At 53.7% G+C, this 24,982-nt stretch overlaps 2 protein-coding genes across 4 annotated transcripts in view; both read left to right on the forward strand.

Moving 5' to 3' along the window:
* KIAA1671 (KIAA1671 ortholog) overlaps positions 1-7,898 on the forward strand; it is a 143,822-nt gene extending 135,924 nt beyond the window's left edge. For all 3 annotated transcript variants that reach the window (XM_039225358.1, XM_039225369.1, XM_039225363.1), the window contains 3 exons: positions 1,445-1,578; positions 5,070-5,152; positions 6,327-7,898. In XM_039225358.1, the coding sequence (XP_039081289.1) occupies positions 1,445-1,578; positions 5,070-5,148 (213 nt within the window). In that variant the 3' untranslated portion in view covers positions 5,149-5,152; positions 6,327-7,898. The remainder of the gene's footprint in view (positions 1-1,444; positions 1,579-5,069; positions 5,153-6,326) is intronic.
* A 7,386-nt stretch (positions 7,899-15,284) lies between these two features.
* On the forward strand, positions 15,285-19,907 carry CRYBB3 (crystallin beta B3). The gene is made up of 5 exons (XM_039225916.1): positions 15,285-15,392; positions 16,787-16,905; positions 17,451-17,583; positions 18,353-18,495; positions 19,651-19,907. The coding sequence occupies exons 1-5, from the start codon at positions 15,318-15,320 to the stop codon at positions 19,814-19,816; spliced, it is 636 nt and encodes a 211-aa protein (XP_039081847.1). The 5' UTR covers positions 15,285-15,317; the 3' UTR covers positions 19,817-19,907.
* Positions 19,908-24,982: the final 5,075 nt, after the last annotated feature.

Here is a 24,982-nt window from a genome sequence, read left to right on the forward strand (position 1 = left end):
TCCCTTCCCTCCTTCCCTCCCCCTTCCCTCCCTCTGTTCCTCTCCTTCCCTCCCCCTTCCCTCCCCCTTCCCTCCCTCTGTTCCTCTCCTTCCTTCCCTCCCTCTGTTCCTCTCCTTCCCTCCCCCTTTCCCTCCCCCCTTCCCTCCCTCTGTTCCTCTCCATTTGTCAAACTGTTGGACTCACAAGAAGTTGCAAAAACAGTACAGGGAGCGCCATGCATGCCTCGCGCGGCTTCCCCCAGCTTCATGCGTCCAGAGTCCGTGTCATTTTTTGCAAAAACAAGAAGCCCGTGAACGGCAGATGCACGCTTGCCCCTGTGGTTGAGTTTATAGGCCTTCGAATCGGGAATGTCTTGCAGCCCCTGTGTGGGGCCAGAGGTTTTCTGGCTTTATTTTCCAGTGTTGGAGCAAATGCTGTCTTCTGGGGCAGCCTAACGTAGTGGGCGGTGGAGGCCCGGGGGACGCCCCGTGCGAGCTCCCGAGGCCAGTCCTTGGGTCCCCGGACACAGCCCAGGCCCCTCATGCTGTGTGGATGAGGCTCTCGGGACGCGTTTGCTCTGGTTAGCACGAGTTCCTCGGGTCCGGCGGCCACACCGTGTGACTTGCACACTCTTGGCCGCGAGCAGCGCTTGGCCGTCAGGAACCGTCAACAGAGGCCACCAGGCTTATGGTGGAAGGAGCCCTGGGGCTGGGGTTGGGGTTGGTCAGACCCAGGGCGAACGCCAGCTCTTGAAAACTGTGACTTTGGGCAAACCGCTTGACCTCTGACCTTTAGGCTACTCCCGTGTACAATGGGGAAAGGCAGCCTCTACCTCGGAAGCGGGCCAGCGTGTGTCATATCAGTGAGGCCTGGCAGAGTCCAAACGGCGGGTGCCCAGTGCACAGATCGGCGGGCGGACAGCCGCGACGGGGGCTGCCCCAGCCTTGCCTGGGGACAGCTGTCCCCTGCCGCCGGCACAGCCCCAGACCCCCTGGGGAACTCTGCACTGTCCCGTCATCCCGGCCCCAGCCAGGCCCTCCAGAATGGGTGAAAATCCACCCCGCTTTCCTCCTGCGGGAATCTGGTAGTGAAAACCTTGTCTTACTCATGTGGACACAGGACCAAGGAGCTCAGCAGAGCCGAACGTCCCTCAGGATGAGGGAGGCCATTGGCTCCACGCCCGGGTTCTTGGGACGTTAGAACACCCTGTCCTGACACATACAAGTGGTGGCCCTTCCCTCGAAGACAATGTGACTGTGCGGGGCGCTGACGGCAGCCCCTCGGGCCCAGTGGGCAAGGCGGTGGCATGGACCGCAGGCCTGGCCTCCAGGGTCAGGCTGGGTCTCCCGCCTGGGTCCAGCTCAGGTGTGGGGCGCTGTCGTCACCATGCAGTGATGGTGCCATCAGACGGGACCCTTCCCCAGACCAGAGGCACTTACGGGCTAGGCTCTCTTCTCTCCCCAGGCTCAGCTGCACAAGAGGCCAGAGGCGGACAGCCCGGGCGAGACCCCAGGCTGGAGCCCGCAGCCCAAGACCCCCAAGTCCCCGTTCCAGCTGGGCAGCCGTGTGCTTCCCTCCAGCATGGAGAAGGACGACAGGTGAGGGGCCTGGGGGCGAGGCCCCCCAGCCCAGGCTCAGGATGCACTCTGGGGGGGCCGGAGGGGGGCGTTGCTTAAAAGTGACCAGAAAGGGAGTTTCAACCGTTTTTTTCCCTTTAGAAGCAGAACTTTGATCACTCGAACTCTCGGCAGCCTGATGTCTAAAAACCCACCAAGGGGGGGGCACATGGGGGGCTCAGTGGGTGGAGCGTCCAGCTCTTGGTTTCAGCTCAGGTCATGATCTCGCGGTTTGCGGGTTCGAGCCCCACGTCGGGCTCTGCGCTGTCCGCTCAGAGCCTGCTGTGGGTTCTCTCTCTCCCTCTCTGCCCCTCCTCCACCCGCACACTCTCTCTCAAAAGTAAATAAATAAAGGGGCGCCTGGGTGGCTTAGTCGGTTAAGCGTCTGACTTTCGCTTAGGTCATGATCTCATGGTTTGTGGGTTCGAGCCCTGCGTTGGGCTCTGTGCTGACTGCCAGCTTAGAGCCTGGAGCCTGTTTCAGAGTCTGTATCTCCCTCTCTCTCTGACCCTCCCCTGCTCACGCTGTCTCTCTCTCTCCTAGAAATAAATAAAAATATTTTTTAAAAAAGTAAATAAATAAACACTTAGGAAAATAAATACAAATAAAAACACACCAAGGTGGGGGTGGAGGACCAGGAATCAGGGCAGCTGGCCTCACTCTTTTCCCCTACTCTCCACATCCCACATGGAATCCCAGGGCTCTGTTGTAGGAATACTGCTGACCCAGTCCAGCCTTCTCCAGACCGATGGGGAACCTGAGGCATCCTCCCTCCTCTTACTCTCCAGGGCAGGGCCTCCGTCTCAGGAGAATCAGGGAGACCCGGGAAGACGGATAGTAGGGCACAGCCAGGCTGACAAGATTGACTTAATTCAGCCGCCCTGCCTGGAGCCACATGACACAGAGATAGCCCAGCCCAGCACCTGCCCCTCCCCCACCCAGGGGGCTCCCAGACCAGCTGCTTTAGCAGCTGGGGGTGGAGGTTACAGAGCACGCTTCAGGGGCATTCAGATTGCACACATCCCACCTCCGGGCTTCATCCCAGAGGTGTAGCTTGGGGACTGCGTGGCCTAGGAGAGTCACTGGGCCTCTCTGCACCTCAGTCCCCTGGTCTGCAAAATGGGTTGACTCACCATTCTGACCTTCCAGGGTGGTCATGAAGACGAAATGGGGCCGCTGGCTTGCAGATGTGCTCAGCAAAGGACAGTGGGAGTCCTCTCACGGGTTAACACGTGACAGTTAGGGATTGTTCACGCTAACACCGTAATGTAGTGACTGCTGTGACAGAGCAGGGGTTGGCAAGCCCGAGTCCACGGGCCAAATGCAGTCTGCTGTCTGCTTTTGTAAATAAAGCTTTATCGGCCCGTGGCCACACCTGCTCCTCTCTGTATTGTCCACGGCTGCTCTCCTGTTTACAGCTGCAGAGCTGACTAGTTGTAACAGACACCCCATGCGTGATCCACAAAGTCAAAACTACTTACTCTCTGGCTCTTATCTGACCCCGTGCTACACAAAGGACTCGTAACCCAGACGTGAGGAAGAAAAATGCAGAAAAAGGCTTCTAAGAGAAGGAGTTGCCTGAACCGACTCACAACAGACAAAGATGGCAGCGTGAGGGGGCCCCAGGCTGAGGTCACAGCATGTGCAAAGGCCCGGAGGCGAGATATCACAGGGAGCTGCAGGCAGTGCATAGTATTAGAGCACAGGGTGGGCCGTGGGAAGCAGAAGACAAGAGGTTGAGAGAGAAACAGGCTACAGCTCAGACGGTGCCTCTCATGCCCTGGAGACACGAGAATCGCAGAGCTGCCCTGGGGTCTGCTGAAGGCTCTGGAGTTGCTCTGGGGCTGGAGGAGCCCCCAGACTGCGGTCTCAGAGGGCCCCCTGGAGGCCTGGTCTTGTGCCTCCGCCGTCAGGCAAGGCTTGCTTGGGTTAGCCCAGAGCCCTGTCTGCCCCAGGGATCTGTCCTTCCTCGCAAACAGCCCTCCCCTCCCTCATGGGGCCATGGGGTCAGGGACACTCCCTGAGAAGGGCATAGGTTGGGTCTTGTGAGCACTCCTGTTTGAATATAAAAGTGGTGTATGCACACCATAGAAATTTTGGAAAATATAAAAAGAATATAAAGCAGAAAGTGAAATCTCCCATGATTCGACACCCCCGCCCCCCCAAGGACCACCAGTGTGATCCTGGGCACCTCTCCTTCCCATCTGAAGTGTTTAGATGTAGCTGAGATTACAGCGTGTGTGTACGTAGCTCGCTCTCCCGTTAACATGTTTCACGTGACCGTTTTCCCAAGGCCATTAGACGATCTTCATAAACACGATCTTTTTCTTGCAAGAAATTTCAGAGAATGAGGACTTTCTTTGTTGTGTTTGTTAAAACGGTACGTTCTCATTACAAGCAATTTGGAGAACACAGCAAAAGTTCGTGAAGAAAGTAAAAAACAAAATACTCAGAAGTGTCACCACTGAGCTGGTAGCTGCTCAAATGTATTCACTTAGGGAAATGCATCGACCTGTGCACTTGTGGTTGGAGTGCTTTTCCGGGTGTGTGTTCTTAAAAAACAGCTGAAACAAATCTTAACCTCTTCCAAACAAGCATTTGTTAATTATTTGGTAAACGTAAGGCATATCTACCTGTGTCTTATGGACAATATATTAGTCAGTGTCTTCCAAAGAAATAGAACCGATAGGATGTATATATACATACACACACACAGAGTAGGAAGAGGGAGGGAGAGAGGGGGGAGGGAAAGGACAGAGGAAGGGAGAGAGAAAGGGCTGGAGGGAGAGATTGATATTTAAATTAAGGAACTGGCTCACACGATTATGGATGCTGGCAAGTTCCAAATCCTTAGGGCAGGCCAATAGGCTAGAGACTCAGGGAAGAACCAATGTTGTAGTTTGAGTCCCCAAAGCAGTCTGTTGTCGGATTTGTGGGGAGCTCAGCCTTTTTCTATTAAGGTCTTCAACTGATTGGATGAGGCCCACCCATAATATGGAGGGTAATCTGCTTTACTCAAGGTCTACTGATTTAAATATTACTTCTGTCTTAAAAAATGGCCTTCACAGAACCATGTAGAATAATGGTTACTCAAATACCTAGGTCCTGTGACCTAGCCAGGTTGACACATACAAATAACCATCACGGGCGTTTTCATGGGTGGAGAGCTGGAAGGATGGAGGCATGCCTGGGTGACAAACGGAAATAATTCTGTGTCACCATGACTTCACAGTGCAGATTATGTCATAGAACGGGTGCACCCCAATCTACTTAACGTTCCTCGTCGCTGGGTGCTTGGATTCCTGTTTCTTACAAATCTGTCACATCCACACAGGCGTCTTTCCTCCCTGCCAGTGCCTGGCTCAGTATCGCCTCGGCGGCACGGAGGATGCGCAGTCGGGTACCTCACAGCCCTGCCTGCGGGGAGGCCTCAGTCTGGCTCACACTTGACTCTCGCTGGCTTTGTGATTCAGGTCGGAAGAGCCCTCTCCCCAGTGGTTAAAGGAGCTGAAATCCAAGAAGAGGCAAAGCCTGTATGAGAACCAAGCTTGAGCAGGTATGAAGGGGCGCGGCAGGAGAATGTGGATGGAGCTTGCTGTCTGCAGTCAGGAACCTAGGCCAGAAGGCAAAGGGTTGGAGACTTTTGAACCCTAGGAGAGAAAAGGGAAAGTGGGTGCAGGTGTTCTGGGTTCCTGTCAAGAGGGTGGTGATGATCTGTTTCCTCTGAGGGGAAAAAACCCAGGTGGACAGCCTGGTCGAGGAGCCAGATAACTTGGGCTCTGGGCTCATGCACGTTGGCTAGCTCATCTCAAAACGCTTTCATAAAGTGGAACAGTGAGACATCAGAGATTAGCTTAATCCAAAATGTCCCCAATTTTTACATTCATACACAGCCTGCATAATTAAGAATTAATTTGAAAAAAAAAAAGATTAAAAAAGTCAAATGATTGGAAATGCCCCAGTGTAGGTCCCAAATGACTTCAGATCTCTAACTTCAGTTTCCTCATCTGTAAAATGGGCTAATAGTGCCCATGTTGTCAAATGGTCCCCAGGGCTCCGTGAAGAGGCACTAAAGTGCTGGCGCTTAGTCCTAAGTGTAGGAGCGTGCCGTTCATGCTCCTTAAATGTCCTGTCTGATGTGAGTAGCACGGGAACCCCGCCAGCCCCTTACCCACAAACCTCAAATCCAGAAAACACTGGCAACAAAGCATTTTCGTGAACTATTTAGTGGCAAAACCTGACCTGCATGGATGTCTTTACATTACACTGCAGGCATATTATAGGGGCGCTCCATGATATATACGTATGTTAGGTAATATATATATGCATGTGTATATGTGTGTATAATAAACGTGCCCCTCCCCCCAATCCTAAATCCCATCTAAATCTGTGCTCAGTTTTGGATAAAGAATCAGAGCCTGTGTTTATTTTGTGTTTAGTGCCATTCATGTAATACCTCAGTTAAACGTACAGAATTCCACATGAGGGAACTGAGGCTGGAACCCTGACCTGACTCTAAATTTCACATTTGTTCCACTGAATCTGACCACCTGCCACCTTTCCCGCCCTGCTCCTCCGGAAAAAAAGGTCATCTTTCCTGACCTGCGGCTTGTGGGGATGGCCGTCTTGGAGAATATACCCAGGAAAGGCTTTAAGGCTTAATTGCAGAGGCACATAGGGTCACGTGTTCCCCTTGCTGACCTCAGGACTGTCACTTCCTCTCCGGACAGGGGACACTGCCACGTCTAATGAATAGAAGCCTTAACTGTCGGAATCCGAGGACGAAGCCACGCTGCTGCCACTTCTTCCTGCACATGATTACCTGCCTGGACCCCTCCAGTCGGGTGGAGAACACTGTGGGGGGCCCCCTGCCCCTCGGCAGGCTCGCTCCGGATCAGGGTGGGAAGACCCACTCTCCATAAGCACTTGCACATCCCCCCAGGCAGCACTTCAGGCTGAGGAAGGAAACAAGTCTCCCCAGAACCGTCCATGTTGGTGGTTTTGTGTTTTACATACAAATGTGCATTTCTGCCCACCTGAGACTCCACTCCGGGAACATGGGTTTGAGGCTGGACCGTCTCCCTGGGTTTTGGAAAATCACCTGTATTGTGAAAGCACTTCGTCCTCCAACACCCAGGCAGGTCTCCTTCAAGGGCATATTTCCAAGGAAGAAGAAACCATCTGTTCCCTGCTGTAATTGTGGTCCAAGGCAGTGTTACAGGGTTGGGGTTCTGATTGATTTTTTGGCGAGTTCTGTCTCCCTCCCTCTCAAAGAATCAGCAGTTCCAATTTCTTAAACATACCCACCTTTCAAGAGTATTAATCCTATCAGTGGGGCTGTGTCCTGTCTCATTATATGTCTTTTTTTGTTTGCTTTAGAAGGCGTTAAAGCAATAATTCAGCCAATTTTCTTTGAAATTTGATATGTACATATGTTTTTTTACATTAGGGAGCAGAAGGAAAGATGTGTGAAGAGTTTGCTTGACATATTCGATCATCTCAGGTTATCCTATCCCTGTCCGTGCTTTGAAAACAGATTCTAATTGTCACCCTTTATACCAATTTTCTTGGTTTCTTTCCATCTGAGCTGTGATTTCTGTGGAGTGACCTTTGTCCCTTGGCCTCAAGTGTTCGTAAACTGGAGCCCAAATGGCAGTGCCTTCCCACTCAAACACCAGACCTGCCCTGAGAATCTTTTTCTCCAATCGTTTTTGAACACCACTCGAACCGCCAGTACGGAAGAACTATTCCAAATAGGCCTTTGAACAAATGCACAAATGGGGTTCCTTTGTTTCTTCTCACCTCTTCCTTCTACCACTCCTCTGCTCACCCCCCCAACCCCACCAAGTACACCTGACCAAGTGCTTATTTTAGGTGCAAACGCAGGAAGTGAGGGTCTTGCTGAAACTCTTCTCTGGACGAAAGTGCTAGATGCTAAGTGACAAAGTATAAGGTTCACCTTGCCTCTTTTTTTTTTTTTTTTCTTGCTAGCTCTGAGCTCATTCCCAGGAATCTCCAGGACCTCTGGGGATCATAGGCACTCTCTATGCTGTGTTTCTTTTTGGAAATTCTCAACACCAGCCTCTTCCACTTCTGAAACCCATGGCTCCAGCAAACATCCCAGTTGCCATAAACTTTGTGCCAACCTTGCCTGGGCCATTCATAGGGCACCCTGTGACTGCTGAAGGGTGCCAGGACTGAGTTGCCTAAGGCTGTATATGGAAAGGATGGGACACATGTACCCCCACCCGCTGACTTCCCAAAATGTGAAAATCTTTCTTGATAAATCCATTATTTGCAAACGGTGTCAAAACATACCTTTCTTCTTCCTGGCCATGTCTCCAGGAGTCTCCATTGGTCGCCCCATCTCTTATTTCCTCCCTTATCACCTTTTACCATTTCTTCCTTCTCTTGGGGGTGAGGGTGTGGGGGGAGAAGAGCAATCCATCTGGGTCCTGGAGAGCAGTTGTGGTTCAGCACCACGGACAGGGACTGGAGCCCCACCCCTTTCCCCCCTCCCCGATTGCTGTTGGCTGAACTTTGGCTACTGATGGGCGGATGTTGGACCCTGCTACCCACCCAAGCCTTTGCATCTGGAAGCCTCATTGCATCTGGATCTAGAGGTCTGGCGCTGCTTGGTAATAATTTGTCATTCTTTTCATCCCCCAAGTTAGTCGGCAATCAGTTCTCTGGGACATTGGGTGGGATACTTCTAGGACCTGCTACTTTGGGTGTTCTTCCCTTTCCTTTTCCCTTCCTTTCCTTTTTTTTTTTTTTTAAAGATCCAGTTAATGTTTTAAAACAATTTTGATGCAATGGCTTTCCGGGTCAATATATCCCTTTTAAAGACACTCCTCATGTTCTGACCCTGACTCTTCCTGGCTCCTGTCTTTCTTTTCTTCAAGTGGTAAGGGCCCCTTGATACCATCTTGGACAGTAGGAATTTACCTGCTCAGTTCAATGAGAATATTGATACCCACTGTGCAACATTGTCCAATGCTTTAGCCCAATATATCCAACAGGAAAGAAAAACACTTGAACATGAGATTAATCTGGAGTTCTTTTGCCTATCTTCCCACATCTTGGTTGGAAATAAAAATCCATTCAATTCCTTGGTGATTAGGACATACAAAGTCCACTCCACCCCCAAAACGGACTAGAGCAGCCTCACCTCTCTACTGAAGAACCGACCACCACAGAGGGTCAGGAGCCACCTTCCCCATGCAGGTTCCCCACACGCTCTGGATCCCACTGTGACCATTGCAGTGATGTTAGAGGTGATTGATGCTTGGAACTCTTGCAAATAGCTGGGCACGTGTGTCATTGGTTTTCTCCCCTTTCTGAACTGAGCTCTTTGGCGCTAAGCGGGTGGTTGGATGCTAGTTTCTTGAGTTTGCCTGGGCCACCTCTGGAAATCTGTCTCTTCTAAAACTAACTTAATATGCCTTAATCATTTGCATGCATTCAAGTCACCTGCCCTCATCTGACTGCCTTGCTAGGGGCCTTTGGCTCTCATTAAATGAGAGTCTTACACTGAACACAAAATCCTATGTATGTACAATCTCTCCCTCTGTCTTCACACATGCACACGTGCGCGTGTGTGCATGAGCGCGCGCGCATGCACACACACACACACACACCCTTTGCACATCAGCATTTCGATGGCTGGTCTTTTGATTTAGTCTATATCTTTTTCCCCTCCAGTAGATGTCCTTCTTCACGGTTCTTTGCCTGATAAAAAACAGAGGCCTTTGGTTGTGAAAGCTCGTGGTGAGACCTCAAAAATCAGTGTTGTGGAGAATTCCTTGGTGCCATCAGACAAACTCTGGTGAACCCAGAGGCTCGCATTGTTCGATGTTGGGGGTTTTGAGTGACACTCACCCGAGAGCCTCAGGTTGTCCAGGATTCAGGAAAAGGACAATCAGATGGGAGTTTTTCCAGGGGGACAAGCCAAGTCCTCTGCTTTCAGACAAATGTGTTTCCCTTTGCGCATCCTGGGAAGTGAGGCCAACTCTAGGTATTGCTAAGGAGCGAGACTAGAAATAGGCGCAGGCTTGAGGTCCCAGAGTTTAGGGTCCGTGCAAGGGATTCTGGGGGAACCCTCGATGTGCTTTCCCCACAGGAGACCTCAGCAGCTCCCGCCCGGTGCTGTTAGCTGCCTTGTCCACTCTTGCTTGTACGTGTTTTCATCAGGCACCTCTGGATTGCCCCAGGAGCTAGGTGTGATCACAAAGTGAAAAACCCACAGGCACGTGGTCAGATCACCTCCAAAACCAAACACTTTCTTAAAGGTGACTCGGGCCTGCATAGAGGACAGTGTCCCTCCCAGGGAGAATGCTGGCAGGCCTGCATGTCCCTCGCCCGTTTCTGTTTATCCCCCTTCAGTCCTTGTGGCTCCCCCTGTCCCACAGCCCTGTCCTTCAATACAGGAAGCTAGGCTGCTCAGCCTCTGTGCAAACTCGAATTTCACGGTGAGCCCGAGGGGAGATGTAGAGGCAGGACAAAAGCCCTATCCAATGGGAGATGCCCCCCCCCCTAAATTCACCCCATGGCAAGTCCCCACCGTAACGGAGAAATCTTCTACAGCCTCAGTTGTGCCTTTCTTCCTCCACCGTGTATTAAAATGTAGAAGCAAAACGCCCACAGCATCATGGTTCCGTGGGGCAGGAGGGACAGTTCCGACCTGGAGGGAGCCACTTGGAACAGGTCGGACCCACCCCACGTGTGGAAGGTGGTCCACCTTGGGCTATACCCACCTAGGATGCCACGGATCCAGGGTCTGCTGTGCTACAAGTCAACCCCGCTGGGATTCTGGGCAGACTAAGGTTCTGGAAACGTAGAGCCACATGGAAAACCAGTCGGTGTGTGTGACAGGTCTTTGCCAGCCTCTGTCTTTTGGCTCCCACCACCCCACGCCTGTAGAATATGCTTTCTTTTCTTTGGATGGAGTCCTGTGGGGAGGGGGATGGAAATCTGGGTTCTGCAAAGTCAGCCTGAGGTTCCTGGAAAGTTAACCCTTAAAATCAATCTGCCTCTCCCCCTCCCCCCTGCCCCTGCGTCTCCTTACATAATCAATCACTTTCCAGCCTGGTGCTGGAACATCTCCCTCTATGAATCTGACTGGCCCCTTTTATTAACAGTCTCCAGTGGTGTCATGCCTACAAAAAAAAAAAAAAAACTCATGCCCTTGTCTAAAGAACAATTTGAGCTTTTCACTGGTCTCATTCCACATAGCCTTATAGATCCTGTAAATAGGGGGCTTAAAAATAATATATTGTGTTATGGAAGATAATTTTGTACCATGCTGTTTCCTAAATCATACTCATGTCCTAGAAGCGATGTACTTCCCAGATGGTTCTGATCCTCAAAACACTTTGTAAGATGGAGGGAGTGGAAATATACATAAATACACTATATATTTTCCTAGCTTTTCTTCTGGGTCCCTTCCTGAGATATCTGAATTGCGGTAGAAAAGAAACTCTAGTCCCGTGTGTAGGTAAGTTAGACCTGCCTGCTGGCGTTCTTATAATTGCCTTATGAATTCACAAGCTCTGGGGGTTCTGAACAGAAGATGGACGACAGGCACTTTTTCCAATCCCCGAAAGAATCTCTAATTGCGTGACTGAGAATTCATCTAGAAAAACCTATATTTTTAATGTTAAAACAAATGGGGCTTCCCGGACCTCACAGACAAGTGCTTTTATATTTTGTAACTGTAAAGAGGTTTCATACGCACAGAAGCGCAGTTGGGATTCGGGCCAGCTGCCATTACACAGGATGACCTTTGCATGTACAAAGATGTTGCATTCAGACTATGAAAACAGCAAATAAAGCTTCGATGCGAGTTGCACTGCAGAACTCCGGGGGTCAGTGTGTGGATGAATGGACTCTCCCATGCATGCATGCCCGTCTCCAGCTGAGTCGGTCTGTTGTCTGTGTGAGCTGGGGGCCACCGGCAGGAAGGGGGGGAGCTGAGGTCCCAGGAGGGAGGACCCATGGAGACACAGCAGGACTTCCATTCAGCGTGGAGTTGAATCCTCATTCTGCCCCCTCCTGGTTGTGAGGTGCCCCTGAGCACTGGAGCTCCACAATGCGGGTGCTGACGGTGAAATGAGTGGGCAAGAGTTTAAGGCAGTGGATTGTGACCCCTCCCCCCCCCAATGACACCTAGCAAAGACGGGGACATTATTGGTGATTACAGAGAGGGACGGGAGATGCTACTGGCATCTCACAGGTAGAGGCCAGGGGTGCGGCTCGGTATCTCACAGGGCACGGGACGGCTCCCCCACCACCAGAAATTAACTGGCCTCGGATAGCAATAGTCTCGATATTGAGAAACTCCAGGCTAAGGAAACATCGCATGTGAAGGTGCTGGGCCACACAGTAGGTCCTTTTATGATCCAGGGATCCTAAGGGACCTGATGGGAGGAAGTCACACCAGATCCTCCTTAGACCTTCCCCTGTAGATCCCTAGCAGGTGGCGACTGCATCCCACAGCCACCAGCAGGAAGGAGTCCCATGGCTTGAACCGCCCGAGAAGGATCCTCCGTGAATGGAAGCCAGAGAGCCACAGCCCGAGCCGAGCGCTGTTTCATGATGTCTCCGTGGCTGTGCGTTTACCCACGGGGCCCTGACCTCCAGCAGCTCCCCAAGGTCACCTGCTTCCAGAGGCCGCTGCCGTCCGGCGTCTCATCACCATCTCCAGGGAGACGAGGCCACTGGGGCTCAGGCAGACCTGAGGATTTTAGCCAAAAATAACCACAGAACCAACCTGTTTCTTAACAATTCACTCCTTGGCCCTCTCCTCATTTTCGTCTTCCAACAATCCTGAATTATACTTTTTTTTAAAGTTTATTTTTGAGAGAGAGAGAGAGAGAGAGAGAGAGAGAGAGAGAGAATCAGAAACAGGCTCCAGGCTCTGAGCTGTCAGCACAGAGCCTGATGCGGGGCTCGAACTCGCAAACCGTGAGATCATGACCTGAGCCGAAGTCAGATACTTACCTGACTAAGCCACCCAGGTGCCCCTAATTATACTTTTAAAATGCATGGGCCTAGGTTTTTGGTTTCTGTTTTTCTGTTTCGGTTTTTTGTTTGTTTTTTGTTTTGTTTTGTTTTGTTAGTGGGTTGTGTTTTATTATGTGTCTGTTTTTTGTTTTGGTTTGGTTTGGGTTTTTTTTTTTTTATTGTAAATAAGGTGACAATCATGACTGCCTTTATTTCTACTGGGGCTAAGATCTGGGCCCTGGGGCAAACCAGCCTCTCCCCCTCTCTGCTGTGTGATGCTGGGTAAGTGATTTCACCTCTCTGAACTTAGTTTCTGAATCGTCTATAAAATGGGGATCATAATTCCTCCCCTAAAGAGGACTGGGGGAGGGGCGCCTGGGTGGCTCAGGTGGTTAAGCATCTGACTCTTGATTTTGGCTCAGGTCATGATCCCAGGGTCATGGGGTCAAGCCCCACATCAGACTCTGTGTTGAGCATGGAGACCGCTTAAGATTCTCTCTCTCCTTCTGCCCCTCTCCTCCGCCCTTCTCTCAAAGAAGGAAGGAAGGAAGGAAGGAAGGAAGGAAGGAAGGAAGGAAGGAAGGAAAGAAAGAAGGAAGGAAGGAGGGAAGGAAGGAGGGAAGGAGAGAAGGAAGGGAGGGAGGGAGGGAGGAGGCAGGCTGGGTGAAGATTAACAATGTTCATGCAGTTGGCACAGGGCCTTGCACATAGTACATCTTCAATAAATGGTAGCTGTTAGCTGTATATGCCTCTATATGAAGAAAACAAATCTTTGTTGGGTCTGTTATGGCAGCTCGCGGACACCCAATTTGGGGGTTATGTTGAGGATTGTCTGGCTTAAACTTTAGGCCATGTGACACATGGGAAAATTGGTCTCAGGGTCCCTTGCTTTAAGAGCTGGTATCATTCCAAGGATGTCCCTTAGCGGAAATGGAAAACGGTGGCCCCAAGAAGCCACAGAAAGGGAGTTGGGGGGAACTGGAGAGCCCTACACCCCGATGTCCGCCCCACGGCACTGTCAGGCTTCCAGCAAAGCTGATGAGGTCCGTCTGCCCCCAGGAAGCCGTTTGGGGGCCATGGCGGAGGACGCAGGCACTGGGGCCTCCCTGGGCCCACTATTGGGGTGAGATGGCCCGAACGGAATCGGGTAGACAGGGGGCTGCCTCAGCAGGCTGGGATGTGCTGGGCTGTCGAAAAATGCCCATAAATAGGACGCTCCGAGCAAAGGCAGACTGAGTCTGCAGACGCCGCTGGCCCCTCTGTTCTTCCTGAGGCTACATCAGCAGGTTCATTCTGGGACGGACAGGGGCGGCGAGGCGGGAGCTGCCCGGCGGGCCCAGACCTTTGGGGATCGCCCTGGGGCGTGCACGGCTGGCCCCTGCGCAAACCGGGGACTCACTTAAGGGCTGGAGCCAAGAGGGAGGACCTGATCCAGCTACCAAGCCCAACTGATGTCAGAGGGGGTGGCCAGGGAAGGGGCCCTGGGCGCGTGCCTAGGCTTCCTCCTGAGTGCAGCTGAGGAAGGGGGCTGAACAAATTGGAGGCCGCCAACGACCCTGAGGGTCCTCCCTGAGCTAGGCCCGGCCCCGCATCCTGCTGAGGCCAGGCATGGACGAGACAGGCGTCCCTGGGCCCGTGTCCAGAGCACGCGGGCTCCAAAGCTGCACCTGCCCGCAGTGGGGGCGCTGGGGCCATGGGGGGGCACCAGGGGAGGTGTAGACGTGCGTGCCTTGTGGACCCCTGTGGATGTCTCAGATGGGCATGACGTGTGTGTGAGAGGTGGAGGGAGGCTGTCGTGCACGGTGGTGTAACCTGACTGTGGACAAGGCCACGGGAGCTCACGTGTGTGTGTGTTGCATGCTGGGTGTGTGCTGATACATGAGAACAGTCCCACGTGCCTGTCCCAGAACAGTCCTGAGAACCCTCTCGCATGACTGCCGCGGGGCCCGCCTTGTGTGTCATGGCCCCCCAGGGATGAAGGGAACTATCTCTCTGTGTCTGTGTCTTTAAGAGGCTGGTACACAGTAAGTGCTCCATAAATGCATACGGAGTAACTAACCAAATGTACGGAAACTGGGCCAGAGCCGGTGTCCAGGGATCTAGTCCCTCATCGTGCGTTCTCTGGATGTCTGTCTGTCTGTCCATTTCCCACCAGTCTGTAGTTTCCTGTTCATCCTGGTCACCTGGCCCCAGGCCAGGCACCCAGCAGGTGCTCACGGAATCTTTGGTGAACAGAGTAATGAATGAACAAAAGTCTGTAGCCCAGAGCGTGGAGGTGGGAGAGATCCCTATAGAGAAGCCCCACTGAAGCCCACCCTCTGCGCAGGGTCTGGAGGTGGCGCATCTACACAGAGCTTGAAAAACCCTGTTTGGGGGAAGCAGTTGGGTGTGGGGGAAGGGTGTGTGCTGTGGGGCCAAGCCCAGTCCTGGCCCCTCCCTCACTCTGTGCCTGGGGGCAGTGGCTTCACCTTGCTGTTTCCCTCTAGAAAACAGGGATCCTGATCCCACCCACTATCCCAGCCCTGTGGCCCAAGATAGGTGCTCAGTGAATGTTTGTCGAATGACTGAATGACCCGACGCAGTGCATAATGACCATGTGCCCAAAGCGGCAAGGGTCTGTAGCTCATCCTTGACTTCAATCACACCAATACCTGGTCTGCCCTGGTGGAGCCGGGGACTTACTTTTCTTTGGTTGAAGCCAGGCGTGTTCCCGGGAGATGGCGGACCAGCACGGAACGCCGGAGCAGGCTGCGGCTGGCAAGAGCCACGGAGGCCTCGGGGGCAGCTACAAGGTATGGGGAGCGGGTCCCAGGGGCTTGGGACCTGGGGATGCTCTTGGGCCTCAGGGACAGCTTCCCCAGCAGGTGCCCCCCATCCCTCCACTGCCTCCGGAAAGGAGCCTCCGGGGGCCAGGAAGACACCTCACTCCCATCACGCTTCTACTGCATCTTCCCTCTTCTGTGTCCTTGTACGCAGAATGGAGCCAGACACACATGCGCAGCTTGTCTCAGGGGGTACAGAGGCCCGAAGCTTTCAGGAGACCTCAGTCCAGTTCTCTGGCTCCTCTGGGCCTCGACGGCCCCATCTGAGCCGGTGCTAGAGCTAAATGTAAATGGCACAGCCCTGGACAGCTAAGGAGAACTCTGAGGATGTGTTGGTGGCTTTAATATTTTTTAATGCTCATTTGTTTTTGAGAGCGACAGAGTGTGAGTGGGGGAGGGGCAGACAGAGAGGGAGACACAGAATCCGAAGCAGGTTTCAGGCTGTCAGAACAGACCCCAGTGCGGGACTCAAACTCACAAACCGTGAGATCATGACTCGAGCCGAAGTCAGACGCTTAGCCAACGGAGCCCCCCAGGTGCCCTGTGCCGGTGGCTCTAAAGGGAGTGGAAGAGAAGCAAGGCCCTGGGATTGATGGTGCCACAGGGCTGGTCTAGGGACTTCTAAAGGCCTTTGCCAAACCCCAGAGGCAGCCGCCGCTCCCCCCCGACCCCCCGCCGGAAGACAGATGCCACTGCCAGCCCTTCCTGGCTCTGCGGGCTGTGCCTTGTCTGTAGCAGTGCGCAGGAGAAAAGAGCCAGCCGACTTCGTGACTCCTGGTTCCTCCATCTAACTTGCTGTGCAGCCCAGGACAAGTGTCTTACCCTTTCTGAGCCTTCTATAGAATGCCCAGAACACATGTCTACAAAGACAGCTTGTGCTTCTAGGTGGATAAGAGAGGCAAAACCTTCCTCTTCCTTTGCAGCCCCTCCCTCTCTGGGGGTGGGACAGGCAACGGTCAGCCCACAGGCTGCGAGCTGGTGTCATTTCACATTAAGGGGAATATAGATTTCTGGCCTCTCATGAAATGTTTAAAACGGGGCCCACGTTCCCTCCCGGCCAAAAGCAGCTTCATTTCCTTCCCCTGGGTCATTTCACCCTGTCAGACTGGGGCCTGGCTCCTGCCAGATACTCTAGCTGCAATCCTGGTTTCACGGAGGTTCTGGAGGCATTCCCCTAGTGGCCACCAGGGGGCAGTGCAAGCCCGCAGGCGATGCTGGATCTGAGTGGGTAGGAGACAGCGCGGATGGAGAGGAGGGATGGTCTTCCCGGCCCTGCCTCGGGGGAGGACTGTGCAGCCAGAGGGGCTAGAGGGGTGAGCCTGGGAGCCGACCCCGGTGGGGTGCTCAGGATGCTGCCCTTCCAGGTGATCGTGTACGAAATGGAGAACTTCCAGGGCAAGCGGTGCGAGCTCTCGGCTGAGTGCCCCAACCTGACAGAGAGCCTGCTGGAGAAGGTGGGCTCCATCCAAGTGGAGTCTGGGCCGTGAGTACCTGGACCCCCAGCCCCCTCCTCGCAGCCCCGAGCCTTTTGGGAGTCAGGAGGCCTGGGTTCCAGCTTTGGAGCTGCTGTGGGGCCTTAGGCAACTCCCATCCCATCTCTGGCCTCAGTTTTCCCATCTGTCAAATGGGGATAACAATGACATGCGCTTCCGAGAGAGTTTTTGTGAAAATAAATGGAAACATGCACATAAATATAATAAGAATGCGGAGGAGGAAGAGGAGGAGGAAAGAGAGGAACTGTCTTTGGATTACGTACTAGGTGCTAGGCATTGTGCTAGGGACTTTCCCCACACAGAGGCTGCACATAAAATAGAGCCTTCATACTATTTCCCAGGATGGTTTTCTGGCTCCGAGTCTCAGCAGCCGGTATGTTCCGGGAGCTCCTTTCATACCTGGACCGGGGATCGGTGGTAGGGCTGGAGGAAGGGTTCAAGGGCAACGTCAGCGGCTTTGGGGGCCCTTCCGTCACGAGACGTGGGTCGTCCCTCAGCTGCAGCCGCGCTGACCCAGGCCCATGTCCTCCTGCAGGTGGCTGGCGTTCGAGCGCAGGGCCTTCCGTGGGGAGCAGTTTGTCCTGGAGAAGGGGGACTACCCTCGCTGGGGCGCCTGGTCCAACAGCCACCACAGCGACAGCCTCCTGTCCCTCCGGCCCCTGCACATCGTGAGTACTGCTCCTGCCCATCTCGGGGGGCTCCTGGGAGGGGGCCGGGCAAGCTCGCCGCACAGGCTTAGCTGGACTGGCTGGGGCAGGGCCCGCTTCAGCTCTGCCCTAAAAGGTTGTGTGGGCTGAGAAGCCAGCTGCCCTCCCGTGGTCACTGGACACCAGGGTTCACGTCTTGAATTCCCCGGCACAGCACTGACACTTCCCTCTGTAACCCGGTCCACACGGTCCAGACCCAGATCGGCCCTGGGCTCAAGGCAGCACCCTGCGGAAAGTAGCTTCGGAAAGTAATAGCCACCCAGCTCGGGGTTTCCACCTGCCTTCCTCAGACGCCTGGAAGGGACTCGGTCCACAGCGATGCTTCTAAATGTCGCTCTGGCCCCCCCCCCCCGCTCCCCCCACCCTCAGGGGCTGCCCCAGTGATTCTCCTTGTCACCGTCACTGATGCTACCTGATAACGTAGGAGGAAAGCTAAGAAGACCACAGTCAGAACCTGGTTTAGTCAAGGGGGAATCCTCCTACCTTAGCAATACTCATCTCCTTCCGGCCTTTCTGTGCCTCGGTTTCCCTATCTGCTAAATGATGGAGATTCATAAGAGCCGCAAGGCCCGCTCTCGGCTTCGTGGCTCCCGGCTCCAAGATTCCCGGGTAGACCAGCCCCGGGGGAGCCTCCCTAGCATGTTTCTGTGTGACTGGCCTCTTTCCCGCACCTCAGAACGCCTGTTCTGAGCGTGAGAGTGGCCGGCTCACCGCGTGGTCTCACCCCCAGGATGGCCCCGACCACAAGCTGCACCTGTTCGAGAGCCCGGCTTTCAGCGGCCGCAAGATGGAGATAGTGGATGACGACGTGCCCAGCCTCTGGGCGCATGGCTTCCAGGACCGCGTGGCGAGCGTGCGAGCCATCAACGGGACGTAAGGGACCAACCCCCGCTCTGCCCCTGCCCCTCCCCGCTCTGGCTCCAAATAGAATCTCTGTCCCCTGTGTTTTTTACACAGGGAAGCTCCCCAGTCCTGTAGGTTTGGGGTCCTTCCTTCAAGTTGGCTCTTTCTGTGCCAGCCTTGCTCAGAGCCCCACTCGAGGGCCCCCATGATGTGAATCTCTACCGTTCACCCTCCATGACCATTGGATTTCCAGGAAGCTCTGACCTATAGGAAGTTTTATCTTTATTTTTTAGTCAAGTGGAGTCTGTTCCTCTTACCTGTTTCCCATCTAGGTCCTCACTCCTTTTCTGAACATCCCCAGGCCCTGGCACTGATTCTCAGGGGTCCCCCCCCCCCACAACCCTTGCCCTTCTTACCAGGGTAAGAAGTGACATGGTGGTTCTCTAGATATGACCTGAATAGTATGCCGCAGAGTGCACAGTACATCACCTCCCTCCTTCTAGGCTTAATATCTCTGTTAATGCAATCTTAGGATCACATTCCCTTTGTCAGTGACCACATCTCACTCTATGGGCTTGAGGTCTGGGGTTGAGCCTTAAAAGGTGCCACATCTCCCTGATCATAATTTATTCAACAACTCTTTACTGTGTATCTCTATGTGCAGACTACCGGGGCAACAAGAATTACACAGCCTCTGCCCTCAAGAATGTTAGCCTGCTAGGGAGACGGACAAGGGGACAGGCATCCACAATTCGTTGTGATAGGATTGCGATGGGGGACTCACAGGGGCTCTCGACTCAGCCTGGGGACATCAGCAAGGGCTTTCCTGGAGGAGGAGACTTACAGATTGGGATGGAAAGAAGATGAATGAAAGGGGAGGAATATGGATGAGGCCGGAAGAGTATTCCAGGCCGAAGGAACAGCATGTGTAAGGGCTCAGAGACACCTCGTTTCAAGCAAAGTAGCATAAGAGAGGCTGGAGTGTGGGGTGTGAAGAAGGCATGTTGGGATGTTTGGTGAAGGACCCGTGAGCAGGGTGGGGAGTTTGAACTCATCCGAGGGCACTGGGGAGCCAGGGAGGAATTTAGGCAGGCGGAGAGCGTGGCCAGATGGCGGCTTTCAAAGGCTTGGTCTGGCTGGAGGCAGGAGGCTGACCGTCCTTACCGCAACCTTGGTTCCCGGCAGGTGGGTTGGCTATGAGTTCCCCGGCTACCGCGGGCGCCAGTACGTGTTCGAGCGGGGCGAGTACCGCCACTGGAATGAGTGGGACGCCAACCAGCCACAGCTGCAGTCTGTGCGCCGCATCCGGGACCAGAAGTGGCACAAGCGGGGCTGCTTCCTCAGCAGCTGAAGGGCGCCCAGGCCCCAGTGGCCCAGGCCCACCCTGGGGGGCAGCAGAGGCAAGAAGAGGAGGCTTCAGGGCCAGGGTGATGGTCTGCCTGTCCCCCCTCCCCCGGAATTTGCTCAATAAAGCCTGGGGCCGGTCCCCCACCTGCCATGTTCCTCTGCGTCACTTCTTGAGGGGGCTGGGGCTTTAGGGGTCTGAGAGTCTCCAGGGTGGGCTGGGAGCCGGGCCGGTCCCCCAGGCTCTGGTCCTTTTAGGCAGTCACATGCACAACTTGCACTGATTTTGTGTCTGTTTCCCTGATCTGTGTTTCTATCTGTCAGTCTGTCCATCCGTCTATCCATCCATCTATTGATCCATCCATCCGTTTCATCTTTGTAGTTTTCTTCCTTCAATCAATTTATCCACTCTTCCTCTAATCCCACATCTTTCTATCCATCCTTCCATCCATTGATCCATCAGTTCTTCTTTCCATCCATTCTCTCATTGATCCATCCATCTTATCTCTCTCCTATCCATCCATCCATCCGCCCATCCGCCCATGTGCCCATCCACCCATCCGTCCACCCACCCAACCACCCACCCATCCATCCAACCATTCATCCATTTATGCATGCATGCAGGCATGTACCCATCCATCCATCCCTTCAACCATCCATCCATCCACCAACCCACCCACCCATCCATCCAACCATCCATCCATCCATCCATCCATCCATCCATCCATCCATCCATCCACCATCCATCCATCCACCCATCCATCCATCCATCCATCATCCATCCATCCATCCATCCATCCATTTATCCTTGCATCCACCCTTTCTTTCTCCCAGCCATCCATTTATCCATCATGTTCCCCCCACCATCTCTCTATCTGCCATTGTCTGTTTTCATTAATTTATTCAGCAAATGCCAGCCCTGTCCAAGGCCTGAGGACACAGCAGGGAACAAAACAAAGTCCGGCCCTCATGGGGTTCATCTTGGAGGAGAGAGATGGGACATTAATAAGCAAGTAGGTTTCAAATATAACATTAAGAGTTGGCAAGTGCTGTGGACAAGAAAGTGCAATATAATGATAAGAGTTGATGAGGGGGATCAGAGAACTCTGAGGAGGTGACATTTGAGCTGAGACTTGAATGAACCAGGAGAACATTCCAGGAAGAGGAATAATGGGTGTGAAGTTCCCAAGCAGGAGTGTGGCTGGGTGATGGAGACGTTGTAAAGAGGCCAGTGGGTCTGGAAGGGAGTAAGCGGTAGAAGGGGGGAGAGGTGAGAGAGGGTGTGGGGTCAGGGCAGTTAGGGCCCCGCAGACTCTTCTCTGAGGGAGGTGGGAGCCATGGAGAGTCTGAGTGAGGCAAGACATGATTTAACAGGGTTGCTCTGGCTGTGGCACGGAGTGTAGACCATGGGGCCAAGGCGGGACACAGAAACACCAGCCGGGACGCCCCTGGCTGAGCCCTGGCGGTGTCATTCATCTCCCTGACTGTCTTTTCCGTGCGTCCTCGTCCTCTGTGCGCCTCCCAGGGGCCTTCTGCTGCCTGGGCTGGGGGACGGAACCCACCTCCCTCCTCTGTCACCGCTCTGAGCCTCAGTGCCTCCATCTGGCCAGAGGGGGGCGCTGTGGCGGTGCCAGGCATCCATGGGAGTCCCCTCTGGCCCCGGTGAGAAGGGAGTGTCCCCTCTGCCAGTCAGGTGACAGGTGGCTTCTGCAGCCCAGGGACCCGCCCTCGGCCTTCCACCCCCGTGGGCCAGCCCTGCGTGTTTCCCTTTGTTGCCCTGTTGTGCCCAGAGCCCGTCCCAGCCACCAGCAGCCTCCCCAAGGTTGAGGCAGCTGGTGTGGGGGAGGCCTGAGGGGGCCTCGGGAAGGCACTGAAGAGAATATAGCAATTGTCAGCCACTTCAGCCTGCACATTTAAAAAATATACATGCACAGCCGAGAAATCACCTTCAATTATTTTTTACTTTGGTGTGTAGGGGAGAGCTGGGTGGGGCGCCAAGCTCGGGGTGGAGGGCGAGGGGCACCCAGCAACCAGGCAGACAGAAGGCAGGGTTGACTCCCGCTACGTGAGGATGGCAGCACCCCCATCTCCCCCCTCCCCCCAGACCCGCCCCCTCGTCCCTCTCACAGACCCTTGTTTTGCTTTATAAATCAGTCCTCACTGAAAGCCAGACATCATCTGAATCACCAAACCCTAAGAATGACCTTGCAAGGCCCATTTCACAGATGAGGAAACTGAGGCTTAGAGAGACAGCATCCCCTTCCTGGAGTCACACGTACAAGAAGTGCTGGAGCTGAGGTTTGTGCTCTGCGCGCTGACTCTGGGTCATCCTCCCCTGAGCCCCGCACGCGGTGATGTGTCCATCAGGGGCAGGGACACACGGCAGAGAAAAAACAACACCAGCAGCAGCGACAGTAATAATAAAAGCCACCACCCTATTGTTCCCACCGCCGTGCGCTGCGCACACTGCCCTGGGCTTTACGCTATCATCTCTAATCTACTGACAGGAGATACCCACCCTCGTGTGCAGAGAGAGAAACTGAGGCCCAGAGTGTTGAAGCAAATCCGCCCTGTGCCGGAGCTTTAGAGTGGTGGGATTAGGGCTCAGTTCTGCCTCCACAGCTGGCTCCTCCCCGCCCACCCGCTGTCCATGCTGCGGCGGCCAAACTAAAGCCCCTCCGGCTGCTGCAGCCTCTGGCTGTGGCGGTGGCTGCCATTTATTGAGCACCTACTGTGTTCTAGGCATTGGGCTGGGAGTTGTGTGTGCCTGTTCTCGGTGAACGCCACGGACAGTCACCGGCTCCTGGGTAAAGGGTCCAGAGAAGGGCTTGCAAGGAGGCTAACTCCGTTCTGGATCCGTGGGTCCCTCCCTCCCGCAGCCTGGACTTGGCCCCGGGCGCTGTAGCCGGGGCTGACTGTAGAGGTGGGGTGCCGCCGGACCCCAGTCCAGGAGGGACCCACGATGTCCGAGCGGCTGTCCAGTGCTTCGGACCCACACTAACCGTCTGTGTCAGGGAGGGCTTGCTGTCTGCCCACCAAGTACTCCAAGGCATATTTCCATTCCATCCTCCTCAAGGCCCGGGAAGCTCAGAGAGGCAGAGCCGACTGCTGGGGTCACACAGCCAGGGAGGGACAGAGCTAAGCTTTGACCCCAGGCCTGTCTAACTCCAAAAGGCTACTCTTAGCTCCAACCTAGACTCAGGTTCTAGCGTCTGCAGGGATAGGACCTGAGCGGGACAGTAAAGTAAGGGTATCTCTTGGTGACAAGAGGGTGAGGGTGAGGGTCAAGAAACCACTTTATCTGTTTAATGGAGAGGCAGTGTAGCCTACTAGTTAGGGGCAGCAAGGTCAAGGAGTTAGAGACTGAATGACTGAGTGGGGCTCTTGCTCCATTGCACCTGGGTTCCTTTCCAGGCTTTACCACATACTGTGTGTCTTCGGGCAAGTAACCGAAGCTCTCTGGGCCCGAGTGTTCTCATCTGTGACTCAGAGATAGTAACACTACTAGCTCATAGGTTGTTATGAGGATTAACACGAATTTAATTTGCAGACAGGGCTGGGAACGATGGGTGAAACAGAGTCACTGCTAGGTAAGTGTTCCTCCTCGGCCCCACTGCCATCAACAATGGTGACCCTGGAGACGGGCTGCAGGGTTGTGGAGCGGAGACTTCCCAATGACTCGGGAACGGGGTTCATCCTAAGGACGCCAGTGCAAACCAGGAAATAAGGCGACCAGGCTGCGCGGCGAGAATCCCAGCTGCAAAAAGGCTTCACGGGGAAAGGGGGCCCGGGGGTGAGCAGTACTCATGGGGGCAGGACAGGGACCCAGGGACTCGGGAGCTGGGCTGGAGGCCCTGGGGGTGTTTTTCTCAGGCCCCAGCACTGGTGAGCCTCAGCGAATGCATCGCCTCCCCCCTCCTCCGGGTTCTCTTAGGAATTTCCTGCCACTTCATGTGGCCAGCTGCTCCTCTCTGCCATCTTCAGTCTGTCCCTGGACGGTAGCAGGTGCCGTGTGCATCCTCAGAGCCCTGAGAACTCACAATGTTGGTGGCTCAGTCAGCTAAACATCCGACTTCGACTCAGGTCATGGTCTTGAAGTTCATGAGTTTGAGCCCCGCGTCGGGCTCTGTGCTGACAGCTAGCTCAGAGCCTGGAGCCTGTTTCAGATTTTGTGTCTCCCTCTCTCTCTGACCCTCCCCACCTCATGCTCTGTCTCTCTGTCTCTTAAAAATAAATAAAACAGTAAAAACCATTAAGAAAAAAAAGAACTCAGAATGTTGGTGTGCCCGGGGCAGCTGGCATCCTGGGGGAATTGACAGCAAGTAGGTGTTATGACCCGTGCAATGACTCATCCAGGGGCCAACAGGAATCCGCGTCTAGGCCCTCAGTGCCCCATCCTCAGCTGGGAGCTTTGCCAAGCCTTCTTCCCCATTTTGTAAAGTCACGGGGCCTGTGGCAACATTGTCTGTAGACTTGACACCATTGATCAGTCACCTCTGGGCCAGTCTGCGTGTGGCTGTGTGACGTTCAAGATCATTCTCCGTAGGCTTGTGAACATGCCAAATGCACGTCCCATTCAATATTCTCTTCCTATCTAAACTTGCCTATTTACATGTTTGTTTATTTATTTTGAGAGAGATAGAAAGCAAGAGGGGAAGGGGCGGGCGGGGGGGGAGACAGAGAATCCCAAGCAGGTTCCTGTTGTAATGCAGACCCCGATGTGGGGCTCGACCTCACAAACCACGAGATCATGACCTGAGCTGAAATCAAGAGTCAGACAATTACTCCACTGAGCCACTCAGATGCCCCCAAACTTGTCTGCTTATAAGTAGCATGAATGCTTCAAATTCCTTTTGTACATCTTCTGGCATAGCTGTGTCCAAACCTTCCATGTTGAAATACATATTATTACACATTTCATTTATTATTCCTTTATAATATAGTTAGGACATTTTATTATGCATTTATTCTGAAAGCAAGCATGTAGGTGGATTATAGTTTCAGTTTCATTCCAAGAAAGTGAAGGGGCTGTCACAAAATGACTGTCATGGGAAGGGAGTGTTGATTTTGCTAGAGTTGAGAACCTTCCAACTTGATAATCTTGGAGGTTCTTCTAGCTCAGGCTCCTAAGTGTCTAAGATGTAAATTGTGTTTGGGGACACCAAGGTGTATC

The sequence above is a fragment of the Hyaena hyaena genome, unplaced genomic scaffold (assembly GCF_003009895.1).
Source record: "Hyaena hyaena isolate Hyena2069 unplaced genomic scaffold, ASM300989v1 scaffold_19, whole genome shotgun sequence".
NCBI classification, from domain to species: Eukaryota; Metazoa; Chordata; class Mammalia; order Carnivora; family Hyaenidae; genus Hyaena; species Hyaena hyaena.

What these genes read in the sequence shown, in the direction of transcription:
- CRYBB3 (XM_039225916.1), top strand. Translation starts at nt 15,318, where the DNA reads ATGGCGGACCAGCACGGAACGCCGGAGCAGGCTGCGGCTGGCAAGAGC. An exon ending in CCCTCCGGCCCCTGCACATC is followed by an intron (nt 17,584 to 18,352) that starts GTGAGTACTGCT and finishes TCTCACCCCCAG; the next exon opens with GATGGCCCCGACCACAAGCT. An exon ending in GTGCGAGCCATCAACGGGAC is followed by an intron (nt 18,496 to 19,650) that starts GTAAGGGACCAA and finishes GGTTCCCGGCAG; the next exon opens with GTGGGTTGGCTATGAGTTCC.